This window comes from Cydia fagiglandana, chromosome 5, assembly GCF_963556715.1.
Source record: "Cydia fagiglandana chromosome 5, ilCydFagi1.1, whole genome shotgun sequence".
Lineage (NCBI taxonomy): Eukaryota > Metazoa > Arthropoda > Insecta > Lepidoptera > Tortricidae > Cydia > Cydia fagiglandana.
Genome location: NC_085936.1, coordinates 3688011 through 3702608, shown reverse-complemented (window position 1 = coordinate 3702608; position 14598 = coordinate 3688011). Strand labels below are relative to the sequence as shown.

Here is a 14598-nt window from a genome sequence, read left to right as displayed (position 1 = left end):
AACAATATCTAAGATCAACCTCACTTGTCAGTCACGATCACTAGTACCTAGGGATAGTGAGAAAAGTAGAGGCAAATGTAGACTTGCTTCGTTTTGCAGCCTATACAGCTTGTCTGTATAAAGATTTGCATTGTCATTATATGTGGGAAATTACAGTTATTTTAAGAGTGTTTTTCATTTATTTGCAGCGGTGTGTGGCGGAGACATAGAAGTGGACAGCAGCGGCCATCTTGAGTCCCCGAACTACCCGGACGATTACCAGCCCAACAAACTGTGCATCTGGAAGCTGTCTGTGCCTGAAGTAAGCGATTTATAGTGGGAAATCCATCAAATATGAGTTTCTACTCTCACCCACTAACTATTTGACTTAGCCGATTCAGACAAAAGACTACCAATGTTGGGATATTACCTAACCTTGTGTATTCTAAGTCAGAGGCCAAGTGGTGGGGTGAAAATATACATCAATATCGTTCCAAATGTCTCATGCCGCACATACCTATATTAATTTTAATTTAATTACTAAGGTTTCAAGTCATGTCAATTTGGAAAATAAATATATTTGTATTTGTATTTGTATTTGTATACCACCACATGAAGTGATGCGCCAAATTAACCGTAACAATAATAATGAATGAAGGTTTTCTCTCATTTTCCCCAATTATCTCACTGGACAGATCTCTTTATTTTTTAAATTGAACTGAACTCTCCACGGGACCTAGGGGTTAGCTAGGCTGTCTACGTTCGAAACAAATAACCAGTTAGGGTAGAAATGCCTTACCTTACGTATTATCTTCGCGTCTCTAATACAATATTCATATTCCAGGATTACCAAGTGGCCCTCCGTTTCCACTCGTTCGAAGTGGAGAATCACGACACCTGTTCCTACGACAAGGTGAAAGTGCGTGATGGACACTCCATGGACAGTCCGCTTATTGGAGTATTCTGTGGACATAAGATTCCTCCTGACATCAGGTTGGTATTCGAGAATATATGTAGAACAGGCCCCGTAGACAACATGCCAATCGCTAATGCACCGTAGCGAACGAAACGCAACTGTCACTATCACACTAATATGGAAGAGTGATGGAGAGGCACAAAGCGATTCGATGGCGAAGCGCAAGCGATATTGTCACCTTGGCTAGACCGGCTGTAGATACACACATGTTAAGCTAATGGTATCCTACTTTTTGCGTCGGAGATTAAAATGAGAGAGCTCCCTGCATCTAAAACAGAGCATGTAGGGCAAAATATCTTGGATCTCCGTGAGATCTCCCCGAGATCCCACTCAACATCGGTGCTACCCCCCACTCCCTTCACGAAAAATAAGCACCAGTCATCCAGTTGCGGAAACTTGCCCCTGCTTATACAGTCAACGGTAAAAATATGGGTGTACAAATCATTTCAAAAATATGTCCCATAACTCTTATGTCAGTGAATTAAGAGGGTCTCTATTGTTTCCCAAATAGTTTTAAGTCATAATGTATTGTTTGTCCGAATTTTCGTTAGTCATAATTGGTTTTTCTCAGAAACGCGTAACTTTTCAGGATTGCCATAAAACAAACCTAACCTAACCTAACCTATCTATAGAATCACCTTACGAAAATCCTGAAAAGTTAACGGTTTCAGTTTTATGACTAACGATAATATGACAAACAATACATTATGACTTAAAACTTTATGGGAAACAAAAGGACCCGGAATTAAGAACTATGGGACATATTTTTGAGTAAGTTGTCTACACCCATATTTTTACCGTTGACTGTACAATAAAATACAATGAACCCCCCTAACACTTTATTTCTAGATCCACATCCAACAAACTGCTCGTAATCTTCGAGTCAGACAGCTCAGTGCAAAAGGCCGGGTTCTCCGCCACCTTCATGAAGGAGTTCGACGAGTGTTCCATCATCGACCACGGCTGCAGCCATTCGTGTGTCAACACGCTGGGCGGATACGAGTGTGCCTGTGATATTGGCTACGAGCTGCATTCTGATGGAAAGAAGTGTGAAAGTGAGTATTGTATATCTAGTTGGTTTAGTTTACTGAATGACTCTTTCATGGATTTTAAAGTTGTTCTCGCTGCGCTGCGAAGGTTCTATGCCATGTCGGTTTTGCCTTCTTTTGCGACCAACTGGCTCATGGATTTCCATCGTTATATTCCCAATAGAAAACTTCAACACAGTATTCACTGACTACATCGGTCGTCATCCCTGCGACCGATATGACTTCTCATTTTCATTTTAGATGCAACTCCGACGACAAGTTTAACGTGGACGAAAATGTCCTCATTCTCAAGTCAAAAGATCCCAATTCCCAAGTATTGAGTACACCATAACTAGTTTAGTCATTTTGAGTTGGAGAACCGTTCTAGCAGACAAAGACCTCGTACTACAGACGTCTGACGTTTTCAACCAAATGGTACCACATTGTCACAGTTCACCGTTGCCGTGGCCGTGCCGTGAGGACTTAATAATTGTAGACAGTGGAATTTAAGACTTAAAAACTTTATTGAGCTTGTCAACTTAAACAACACTAATAATCTATCTTCCAGACGCCTGTGGTGGAGTCCTGGATGCTCCTAATGGCACCATCACTTCCCCGTCTTTCCCCGACCTGTACCCGCCCTCCAAGAACTGCTTGTGGGAGATCGTGGCCCCTCTACAGCATAGGATCACTCTCAACTTCACACATTTTGATCTGGAGGGGAACAATATGTATCAACAGGTAAGCTGGAAGAGTTAAGGCCTAAAACCTGAATGGTAAATTTTGAGGAAATTTTTCGCGAATGCTACGGCTGTGGAAAGAATTGTTGAGGATTTCTCCACAGTATGGGTACAGTATCTTCTAAAGAATATATAGAAGGTTAGGCATTTGAATTACTGGCGTCCATAGGCTATGGTCACTTACTAGTCAAGCTTTATGTGGGTTTACCACCAACGTTGCATTAAAACGAATATTTACGGTTTCTTGTAAAGAAAGGGGACAATTGAGTTGAGGACCTTGAGTATCCTTATACTGCAACTTACTACTGTTCTACTGTACTGTAGGTACTGTGCTGTGTGTGTGTACTGTGTACTTATGCTAGAAGTCCTCTTCTAGTTATGGATCTTATTGTTTCTACAGTTTTGCATTGTATTTTTGGTTTTTTGTTCCAGGAATGCGAATACGATAGCGTGACAGTGCACTCTCGTCTGAGTGCTGAAAAGTTACGGAGGCATGGCGCTTTCTGTGGCTCCCAACTGCCTCCCCCTGTTACTTCTGATGGAAACGTGTTAAGAGTTCAGGTTAGTACAATATATTTATTAATACCAGTTAAATGTATAAAGAAATCTTCTCCCTCTCTCTCTCTCTCTCTTTCGTTTTATCATTTAAACCAGCAGTTGCATCGTCAGCTACTACTTTGAAGCTCCTTGTCCTCCCCTCCTTCCTCTTTTAGACTTACTCTTGCGCGGTCTTCGTCTTTCTTTTGTTTAATAATATTCACTTTATAATTGAACAGCAGAATCGTGTAAATAATTATGATAAAAGCTCACTGTAAAATTTCATAATCATTAGAAATTCAGCATCATCAGGATACACAACAAATTCCACTTAGGAAAAATCTTACCATAAACAATAACCTTTAAAAGGTGTAAAAACATGCATCAAAAACATTGTCCCGACTTCAAAATTATTTATTGTTAATAACGATTCCAGTTCACCTCCGACGCGTCAGTCCACCGGTTCGGCTTCGCTGCAGCCTACTACATCGACGTCGACGAATGCGCTGAAAACAATGGCGGATGCCAGCACGAGTGTCACAACACGTTGGGAGGATATGAGTGTGCCTGCCGCAGTGGATTCACGCTGCATCCGAATAAGCAGGACTGCAAGGAGGGCGGGTGCAAGCATGATGTGACGCAGCCGCATGGGACTATTGTCAGGTGAGAATCTGAGAACAGCTATGTATTGCTTAAAATAAAACTCGTATATTTAAGTGTTCCATCAGACACTGCGAAACTAACAGATGCAAATGCAAGTGTACCTTCTTCTACAGAGCTGGGGACACCTTGATATATTAGTTAAAGTCAGCCAGATTATGTTGATGGCAACGTTCAGACCTTTATTGGCATAGTTGAGGTATTTGGTTTATCTGCCACTTCGTACTTTGTGACAGTAGGTACTCAGTGACAATTAAAATGAAAGCCGCTGTATCAAATTCCTTGACCTTACTTGTCGAATTGTTCTTGCCAATTGGAGTTTGATGTAATTTATTTTCAGCCCGAACTATCCCGATCTGTATCCATCGAGGAAGGACTGTGTGTGGCAGTTCTCAACCACCCCTGGGCACCGGGTCAAACTGATTTTCAACGTCTTCGAGTTAGAGCCACATCAGGTATTCATAATTCAAATAATTTCCCGTTACTGAAAGTATAACTTATATTATATCTTATAATATATCTTATCTTATCTTATCTTATAACCTTACCACACGCCTTCAACGATCGCTTGTCTTAACATAGACTAAGCCATCTTATATCATGAGAGAATCACATAATACGAGATGGTTTGGTATCTATGTCACGTCGCGGAACTTTTTTCTACCTTCCATACAACTAAATGGCATTACGAGTATTTAGGTTTACATAATTGAAGATTAAGATAGTAAGAAATTCTCCAGGAATGCGCTTACGACCACGTAACCATCTACGACGGCGCATCAGCCGACGAGAAGACCCTCGGCCGTTTCTGCGGCGGTAAGCTACCGCATCCTGTCGTCGCGTCGCAGAACCAGATGTACGTCGTGTTCAAATCAGACGTATCCGTGCAGAGGAAGGGATTCTTGGCTACGCATTCCACTGGTAAGTTATTTAACCATAATCATAAACTATACCTATAGTTAGTTGGTTAGTGGCCAAGCGGACCCCAGGCTCCCATGAGCCGTGGCAAAAAGCCGGGACAACGCGAAGATGATGAATCATACACTAAATTGTTCAAAGATTGCACTGATTTCTGAATAGAATTCCATCAGACCTTGACACGCTTTTGTCGATGTAAAGTATAAACAATTATTCATCATCCGCCCGTGTCGCATTTTTTCTTTCATACCTACCCCCGTCGCCTATCCTTCGTTTTCATGTCGTCTTTTATACCTCATCCACTTATTCCTTATTACTTTTCATGGACCCGACGGAAGACCAGCGCTAGCCTAGCCAGGCTAGCACCATGCTGAGTCGGGACCATTTCGTGACTATTATGTTGTTGTGTTACTTGTTGTTTTCTTTTATTTATTTTTTGTCACGAATAAACGCTCCCTATTCTCTATTCTATTCTTTAAAACTCAATTATGTTTCAGCATGTGGTGGCTACCTGTCTGCTACAGAATCCGTGAAGCACCTGTACTCGCACGCGCGCTACGGTGACGACTCGTACGAATCCCGCGCCGACTGCGACTGGAACATCGTGGCGCCGCTCGGACACTTCGTCAAGCTCACCTTCCTGACTTTTGAGCTTGAGCCGGAGTCGCATTGTGGATACGATTATGTGCAGATCTTTGGGGGGTATGAGGGGAGTGCGGGGGACTATGGGAAGTTCTGCGGGACTGTGGTGAGTATTCATTTAATACTTGTATGCCATGTTTTACACTGCGGGGCCTTCATGGCACAAAGTCGGGTAATCTTCGCACTTACCTAACTGGACTGGGCACCCGCGGTGTCCTCATGCAGTACAGTCGGGTGAAACCCGATATTCGTCGCTACGTGCGCTCCTATGCTGGGTATATTGCAACACTCTCATACTACAAAGAGCTCTCCTGCCCTGGCATAAGTCGTGTTATACGTAGTTCTGTATTGGGTGATTACCGCGCCCACATGTTACAAAGCCAAAGTTCGGCGCTGTACGCGCCTTTGTACTTGACGCATGCGAGATCTTGATGCTACATATTGTGCGATGAAATAATGACCTTGTTTCGTCTGCAGAACAGAACAGAATAATAATACAGAACGATTTCGCTCAGAATTAGCGATAGTTAATCACATTTTACAGATGCCACAAGAGCTGATCTCCACAACAGAAGCCCTCCTCGTCCGCTTCCGCACCGATGACTCCATCGTCTTCAAAGGCTTCTCCGCGTCCTACCAGGCCATAAAGCCAGAAGTATGGAGCGGAGAAGATAGTTCGGAGGGCGGGGAAGATGAGGAGGAGGATGAACGGATGCCACCGCTGGTGGTGGGGAGAAGGGGGTTACGCGCGCCGTCACCCAGGTAATATAGCCTCGATAGACCCAAGTAAATTTTTGCGTTTTTTTAATTTGGAACTTTCTTTTATTTCTATAAGAGTTTATAACTCGAATTTAATTTGTACTTGTACAAGTACGCGGGGACTTACAAGGATAGAGAGGACGCTCTTTATAGCACGTCATGGAAAACAGATGGATGGAATGTCAGCCATGTACCTGATTAAAATTAAAATTAAGCCTAAAATGCGAATTAAAACAAGAACAGTACAAGGTGACGAAGATAAAGAACATATGTTCATGTATTATTCTACTAGTTGTTACCTACTTAGTCTAGCGAGCCAAGTTTTTCAGTAATAAAATAAATTAATTTAAAAATTAAAAACACGACTGCTGAATTTTAAAGCGAACTGAAAAGCTAAAAATAATGTTATGTTAGTTACATAAGGGGTCATGCACATTTATGACCGTGACTGTAGGTAGGTACGTGTGCATTTAGTTTCGATTACAGTGGGGGGACCTTAATTTACCTACTGCATTCTTTTATCCAAAAGGTCCCCCGACTGCAATCGAAACTAAATGCACACGTACCTACCTACAGTCACGGTCATAAATGTGCATGACCCCTTATGTAACTAACATAACATTATTTTTAGCTTTTCAGTTCGCTTTAAAATTCAGCAGTCGTGTTTTTAATTTTTTAATTAATTTATTTTATTTTACACATTTTAGTGACAAAACGAACTAAAACTATTATTTATAAATATTACCTGAGCATTTAGTTTGTCCACAAAGTTCTCTTTATGTGGATCTTTATGCTCCTGGGACTGGGACCTTTTAATTAAACTCACAGTTCCGGAATACCGGCGTCTTTTCTGTGGATAATTTGTGGATGTGTTCACGATATGGGACATTTAACATTTTCCCATATAGCTTCTTAAAAAGAAGTAGAAGTTTTTAACATGTCCATGAGGGTTTGAAGGTCCACAGTAAAGACTCATAACTTTAACTCCCTCTAAAAAAGTTATTGACTCAATTACCTTCGATGCGACTTTAGCAGGACGCACACGGCCCTAGGCTAATAAATAGAACGTTGCTAGCAACAAATCGAACAACAATCATATGCGTCAGATTGCATTTCATTATTCAGTCTACGCGACGCTAACATCTTTATGTGGCAGTAATTACCTACTACCTACTTACAAATGATGAACTGGCGAATATAGATAGGTAGCCCCGACAGACTAGATGCTGAGGGCCGAGCTTTGCGTAGGGCCGAACGCCCAAAACGTTCAAAAGAAGCACGCTTCTACACGAGGCTGAAAGCCATGCTGCGGGACGTTAGCGGTGAAACACAGAACCATTGTACACGTGTCAAAATACGTAGACTGAAGACCGAGCTCTGCGTAAGGCCCACGGGTGCAATTTCTTCAAATGTCTGACCGAGTTCCACGAGTACTAAACTCCTGCAGGTCGGTCTTCGGCGTCGCGTGGAATCGCGCCTTCCCAATTAAGATACTAAGGGAAATTGAGGATAGCGCATGTACCTGTCGCACGCTCCGGACCTTCGGCTTTACGCGGAGTTTGGTCTACGGACTTCGCATTAGACACTTGTAACATTGCATTGTTCTGTGTTTAAATACTAAAGGTATGCCTCTCTCGGACGCTTCGGGCATTCAGCCCTACGCGATGTTCGCGGCCTTCCGCCTTCGTATTTAGATACTTGTATTATTGTCTATATTATGGTATGTTGTTGTTGTTTGAATACTAAAGACGCGCCTTTCTCGGACGATTCGGGCCATTGGCTTTTTTATTGCTATAAAAGAGGTGATTGCGGCCATACTAGGGGAAATTGCAGTAAGTGAGTTACACCTGTCAGACGATCCTGGCCTTTGACCCTACCCCAGCTCGGACTTTGGCCTGCGCATCTAGACACTTGTTCTATCGGTCTGTGTTTGAACACAACACTCTTGCAGCTCGGCCTTTGGCCTTCACAATTAAGATATTACTTAGAGGAAAGTTGCGAAAAGCGCGCGCTCTGGCCCTTGTACCCTACGCGGAGCTCACATTTCGGCTTTTGAATTTTGACAAATGTCTACTACTTCTAGTTAGGTTAGGAATGAATAAAGGAAGGTTCGAAGCATTCGAGAAGAAAGGAAGAGATGTATAAACATTGTCACATAGATACTTCTTACAATAGGGAATATTACGCGAAACTCTTTGTAGGGGCGCCACTACTACAATCCATCACAATCTCGGGCTCTACCGCGAAATAAGAAAATCGAAATTTCGCTATCACTCTTGCATATTCGGCGGAACATTGCAGTATCCCTATTATGAAAGTTAGTTTAGTACCTACTAAAGTAAGAAGGAATGGTCGAAGTTGGTAGGTACCTACCTACGTACGTGTTAAAACAAAACCATTTTTTTTTGCAGGTGGGTTAAGTAGGTTTAGTAGGCAAGGATAATTTTATTCACAAGAAAGATAAGAATCCAATATGCCAGAAATTATTCGAAGCCCATCGCTTAAATATAAGTAAGTTCACAGGTTTAGATTTCAATTGCGCGATTTAGAACATGTTTGTGTTTAGTTCCTGTATTTACCTTAGGTATACTATATGATTTATATATATTTTAATGATCAGCGGTAAAAACCCTTTCATTGGATAGCTCACTAAATAAGATAGAAGGATTTATTTTTCTTAGCACATTTTGTGAATCCTTATTCTACCAAAATAAGACTTGAACGCGTATGTTGCATATATATTTTAAATCGTCTTTCAAAGCTCTTTATTTTGAGGCCCCACTCGATAGGTTTGCAAGATTTTTTTTTCTAAGCATCATGCTTAATCATGTATTATGTCCGCCATATTGATTTTATTATGACGTCACATATCCTATGTTAGTTGGGATGACGTAAGGATTCGAATGATATATTATTTATCTAAATCGGTTAAGGTATTCAGAAGTTATGGTGGAATAAAGAAACTCACATACAAACATGAACCCTGAAAACAATACACTCTTTTTTGGGCAGTCGTGTAAAAAAAATAACAAAGATAATGTAGAAAAAAGTGAACGCTAAGGAACTCACAATAAATGTATTTCGCGCTACTAAAAATAGGTTCTCCAGACTACAAGAACCTATTTAATCAAGGAGTAGAGTTAACCAACTTTGGATAGAGTTAGACCAAGAAAAGTCTGCAGTGATTTTGATAGCCCACGCAGTGCAAGTGTTATTTATATGAAGTTTGATGTTCAAAATAACATTTGCACTGCGTGGGCTATCAAAATCGCTGCAGACTTTTCTTGGTCTAACTCTATAAACTGATTTGTCAATGGCTTCTAGTTTTCAACTCATTGCAACTTCCAGGTTCGTGCGGCGACCCACGTGACGCTGGCCGCTGCCGCGCCACCCGCGCCACCGCCGCCCGCACCGCACCTTCCCCCGCAACACCGAGAAGCTCTAAACACACCCCATCATGACTCCTCTACACGATGGGCCAGCGCCGGCTACTCCAAGGGACGCAGCCATGCAGTAGAATGAGATAGCAATATCACTTGCTATCTAACGCATAAATGCGTCCCTTGGAGTGGCCGGCGCTGGCCCATAGTGTAGAGGAGCCGTTACTGGCTAGCCTGGGGGCCTACCGCGACAAGCGAAGTTCTCAAATTGCGGGGATCGTTCACTTTCACTTCAAGGGGCGTAATTAGAGTAACAGAGAATGATGCCCGTAATTTGCGAACTTCGATTTTCGCGGTTATACTTGGCTTGCTAAGGCCCAGACTCGCGTTCCCGCATGGGACTCGAACGATCTAAGGGGCTACCGCGAAAACCGAAATTCGCAAATTGCGGGGATTTTTCTCTGTCACTCTAATTACACCGTCATTGGAGTAAAAGAGAAAGATCCCCGCAATTTGCGAACTTCGATTTACGCGGTTATAGCCCTGATCTTATGGCCAGTTGCATCAGCCATACTGATCAACGTCATTCTGCAGAGAACTATGAAACTTCCCATACAACACAAATTTGCGAACGTTTTAGCGACGGTTTAGTGCAACCGACCCTTAAAACAGGAAGAAAGGAAAATTTCTAAATTCTCAATCCCAAGTGATCTTATCAAAACAATATCAGAACTTTCACACAAATAACCTGGATACTGCTATGGGCTGCATTTTCTAATAGGATGAAACCGGGCGGGCAATAAGTTAAAGACAAACTCAAACTGCCGTCATGACTCCTCCAAAGACCCAAGGTTCTACCTATAGTATACCACTTCAGTTCGATGAAATTTAAATCCTATTCAATTGGAACAGAGTCGCTTTTTCTTTGTTTCCTACTTTGTTTCAACTATTTCCTACACTATAGGTTTAAATTTCAATAGCAAATTTTGGAATTTTCATTTGTATGGCTGGGCCTTAGGAGGGGAGGGTATTGTATTCAAATCAGTCAGGACGATTTTTGCATTAATTTGCGACTGAAGAAAATGTAAATAAGTACCTAATTACAATTTTATTCATAGTTGAATTGATATAATACTTAATTTTGTAATAAGTTGTAATGCCAAAAATACTCAATGATTTAATTAAGCTAACTGGAATAAATAACGCCAGCTGTTTTTATATTATACTTTTAATTTTTATATAAAAAATGCAATCTTTTAATATCAGTGAACTCCAAGATGCGTTATCCTGTGCAGTTATTATGCATTATAATATATTAACTGTTTCAATAATTTATAGTCACTATTATACATTCTGTCAGTTGCTTTTAACATATTTTACGAATGCTTGTTGCATATAAATTGCGATAGTTTTTACCAAAATTCCTTTAATATTTAAGTACATTCCATACCAAAGACACGGAACATTCGTTCATAATAGTGCCATAGTTAGTTCTTAAAGTAGGTACATAGGGCATAATAATTATTGTTTGAGAACAAGCACAATTTAGTAATAAAAGAATAACAGACAATATTTAATGATAAGTATACTTATAATGTAAAATATATCGTTAAATGTTAGATGTTTGGAACCATATCATTTAAAAAAATCCTGGATCATTTAGTCGACATAACCTAACGTTCTTTTTAACCGACTTCCAAATCCCAAAGGAGGAGGTTATCAATTCGGTTGTATGTTTTTTTTTTTTATGTTTGTTACTCCATATCTCCGTCATTACTGGACCGATTTTGAAAATTATTTTTTTGATTGTATGTATATGCATACAGATTGGTCCCGTTTTTGTCAAAATCCAGTTCTGATGATGGGATCCATGAGGAATCGACGAAACTCCTCAAATCTTAAAGGCCTACATATGGTGATTTTTGTGTTTTTATCAACAAATCAAGCATATACATTCAAAAACGTGACATTTGATGAAGTGGAACTGCTGATGATGATCAGAACGGAACTCTTCAACGACGCATAGTTCACCTTTGGCGATTTGTCCTCTTCGTTATGTTTGTTAAGCAAGTTAAGTTTTTAAGCCACAATTTTATCAAGCTTGAGTTCTGATGATGGGATCCATGAGAAATCGAGGGAACTCCTCAAATTTGAAAGGCATGCGTATAGAGATTTTTGTATTTTCATCAGAAAATCAAGCATTTTCATTAAAAACTGTCGCATTTGATGAAGTGGAACTGCTGATGATGATCAGAACGGAACTCTTCAACGACGCATAGTTCACGTTTGGCGATTTGTCCTCTTCGTTATGTTTGTTAAGCAAGTTTAGTTTTTAAGCCACATTTCTGTCAAGCTCGAGTTCTGATGATGGGATCCATAAGGAATCGAGGGAACTCCTCAAATCTTAAAGGCATACGTATAGAATTTTTTGTATTTTCATCATAAAATCAAGCATTTACACTAAAAACTGTCGCATTTGATGAAGTGGAACTGCTGATGATGATCAGAACAGAACTCTTCAACGACGCATAGTACATGTTTGGTGATTTCGAATTTCGATTTTGACTTGGACTGGGACCCGGACTCATACCCGGATCCGGTTCGGACCCGGACTCGGACTCGGACTCGGACCCGGACTCGGACCCGGACTCGGACCCGGACTCGGACCCGGACTCGGACCCGGACTCGGACCCGGACTCGGACCCGGACCCGGACTCGGACCCGGACCCGGACTTGGACCGGGACTCGGACCCGGACTCTGACTCAGAGACCCGGACCTTGACCCGGAAAACCCCTATGATACCTAAACTAAATAAACCGCTATGATTACCTACCATAAAATGTAGGTATAAAGTATGATGATGCCAAACCCCTCCCGCTCAAACCCCCGTACACCGCACCGCATGCGCCGTTAAGTGGGTTAGGTTAGGTTTGAACTGCGATCCTCACAGAACCGAACAAAAGTGGGTTAGGTTTGGTTAGAACTGCGAGCCTTACAGAAACGAAATGCTACTAGAAAAATGGGTTTGATTAGGCTCGAACTGCGATCCTCACAGAACCGAACTGCTATCAGAGAAGTGGGTTAGGTTAGGCTAGAACTACGACCCTTACGGACACGAAATGCTACTAGAAAATACTGTTTTTACCTCCTTTTCTACATAGTGCACCATCTACCATAATCTTTCACCGGGCCCCATAGAAGTCGGTTTTTTTTTCTTAAAAATTATAGAAGAACAAATTCATTCTTGTGTGATCGGAATGTCAACTAGTGACTATTTCGTTTAAAAATATAAAATATTTTTGTAATTTACCAAAAATGTAAGAGTTAAGTAGTCATTTATAAGGTAGGTATGACTTATTTGGTAAATTAAGTAGGTTTCTATAACATTTTTGTTGTAGTACTAACCTAGCAGAGGATATAGTAAAATGTAAAAATAATAATTGTTAAACATGTTACCAATATTAGATTATAAGTATAATTACAGTTAGGGTTGCCAGATTGAAAGGCGCTAATATCGGGAAACAATATCAATTTTTTCGGGATTTTGGGACTTAATTCGGGAAAAAAAAATACATTCATATTAAAGTGATTATATTAAAAACAACAAAATTTTACATTATTGGCACTAAGTCAGCTCGCTTGCTCGGCGAGAGTTCGGAACTTGAAATTATTGTTTTATAACGTGAAGCTGTTTTTCGGGACAAGTTTCCCTTTGTCGGGAATCGGGAACACATGCTAAAAATCGGGAGAATCCCGCCAAATCCCGACCATCTGGCAACCCTAATTACAGTCCTGTTTTTCCCACTTCATAATTATACAAGTTACAATACTCCTACTTTTAATTCTTACACTTTCTTCTCAACCATAATAACTTATTTTAAGGGCCTACTAGATTTTGACTGTTTCTTCTGTAGGTATACTTTAATTCGGGTTATGTGAAATAGGCGTAGGTACGAACTACAATTGTGTATTGAATAGTTGACACTTTCTTTACGTAAATATGTCGACAGGAACAAAATTTCCGTGAGACTCACTATATTCAATATTGAAACAGGTTACTAACGTTTAAGTCGAAAATTGTTAAACATATATACCTACGGTCATTGCGTCAGTTTACCGTCCAGTGCCTGTTTCCGTCCACTTGGCGTAGTTGCTACAGAATTACGTATAATAAATTCCTATACGAGCATATTCAAGAAATGCGTAAACCTGTATATTCAAATGATACGCAATTCTTTGTAGCAACTACGCCAAGTGGACGGAAACGGGCACTGGACGGTAAACTGACGCAATGACCCTAAAACGTGAGTGACCCGTTTTAATAAGTTATGTCGATTACTTATCCAAAAATCAATATGTTTAGACTTAGGTAGGTATTGTATTATTGTGCCAAAAGGATACTTAGTTACTTAATAAGTAGTACCCTAAGTTGTGTAAAATAATAATTATGCTAGTGTTTTGTAACTTAGAGAAAAAATATGATTGCGTAGACGTTACATTATTTTTATTAAAACGCCATGAAAATACCATTCGTGTTTGATTTTAGATGCATTATATTACCAATTTACAATTTTATCAGCTTAAAGCTTGAAAGATTGATTATACATCAAACCTGTTAACAACTTGTTAACAAAATTTCACGAAAATCGGTTGAGTAAGTATTGCGACCTGTACCTAGAGGAGAACATATATCCGGACATACGAAAAAAAAAATCCAAGATGAAACGGAGACATTCACTAACTCTCGGTCAGTTGTATAACATATCTGCTTGCGGCATTTTATCGATCGATTGAATTAATTGCACCTACTTAGCCGGCCAAAATCGTATGACTATGGGGTTTGTTGCACGGTCTGTAGAGAGCTTAACATAGCACATTTTTTGGGGTTGCGCAATTGGAGCAAATATAGTTCAAATGTACAAAGGCACAATGTGCCTACAAGCACACGTGAGTGATGTATGTGAGCATGTTTTATCAT

At 40.5% G+C, this 14598-nt stretch overlaps 1 protein-coding gene across 1 annotated transcript in view; it reads left to right on the top strand.

The window, feature by feature from the left end:
• The window catches only part of LOC134664314 (bone morphogenetic protein 1), a 123812-nt gene extending 114110 nt beyond the window's left edge, over nt 1–9702 (top strand). The window contains exons 11-21 of the mRNA XM_063520884.1: nt 189–301; nt 824–972; nt 1805–2010; nt 2552–2724; nt 3156–3284; nt 3697–3923; nt 4261–4375; nt 4661–4841; nt 5336–5586; nt 6025–6242; nt 9588–9702. Of these exons, the coding sequence (XP_063376954.1) occupies nt 189–301; nt 824–972; nt 1805–2010; nt 2552–2724; nt 3156–3284; nt 3697–3923; nt 4261–4375; nt 4661–4841; nt 5336–5586; nt 6025–6242; nt 9588–9609 (1784 nt within the window). The 3' untranslated portion in view covers nt 9610–9702. The remainder of the gene's footprint in view (nt 1–188; nt 302–823; nt 973–1804; nt 2011–2551; nt 2725–3155; nt 3285–3696; nt 3924–4260; nt 4376–4660; nt 4842–5335; nt 5587–6024; nt 6243–9587) is intronic.
• The last annotated feature ends 4896 nt before the right edge of the window (nt 9703–14598 follow it).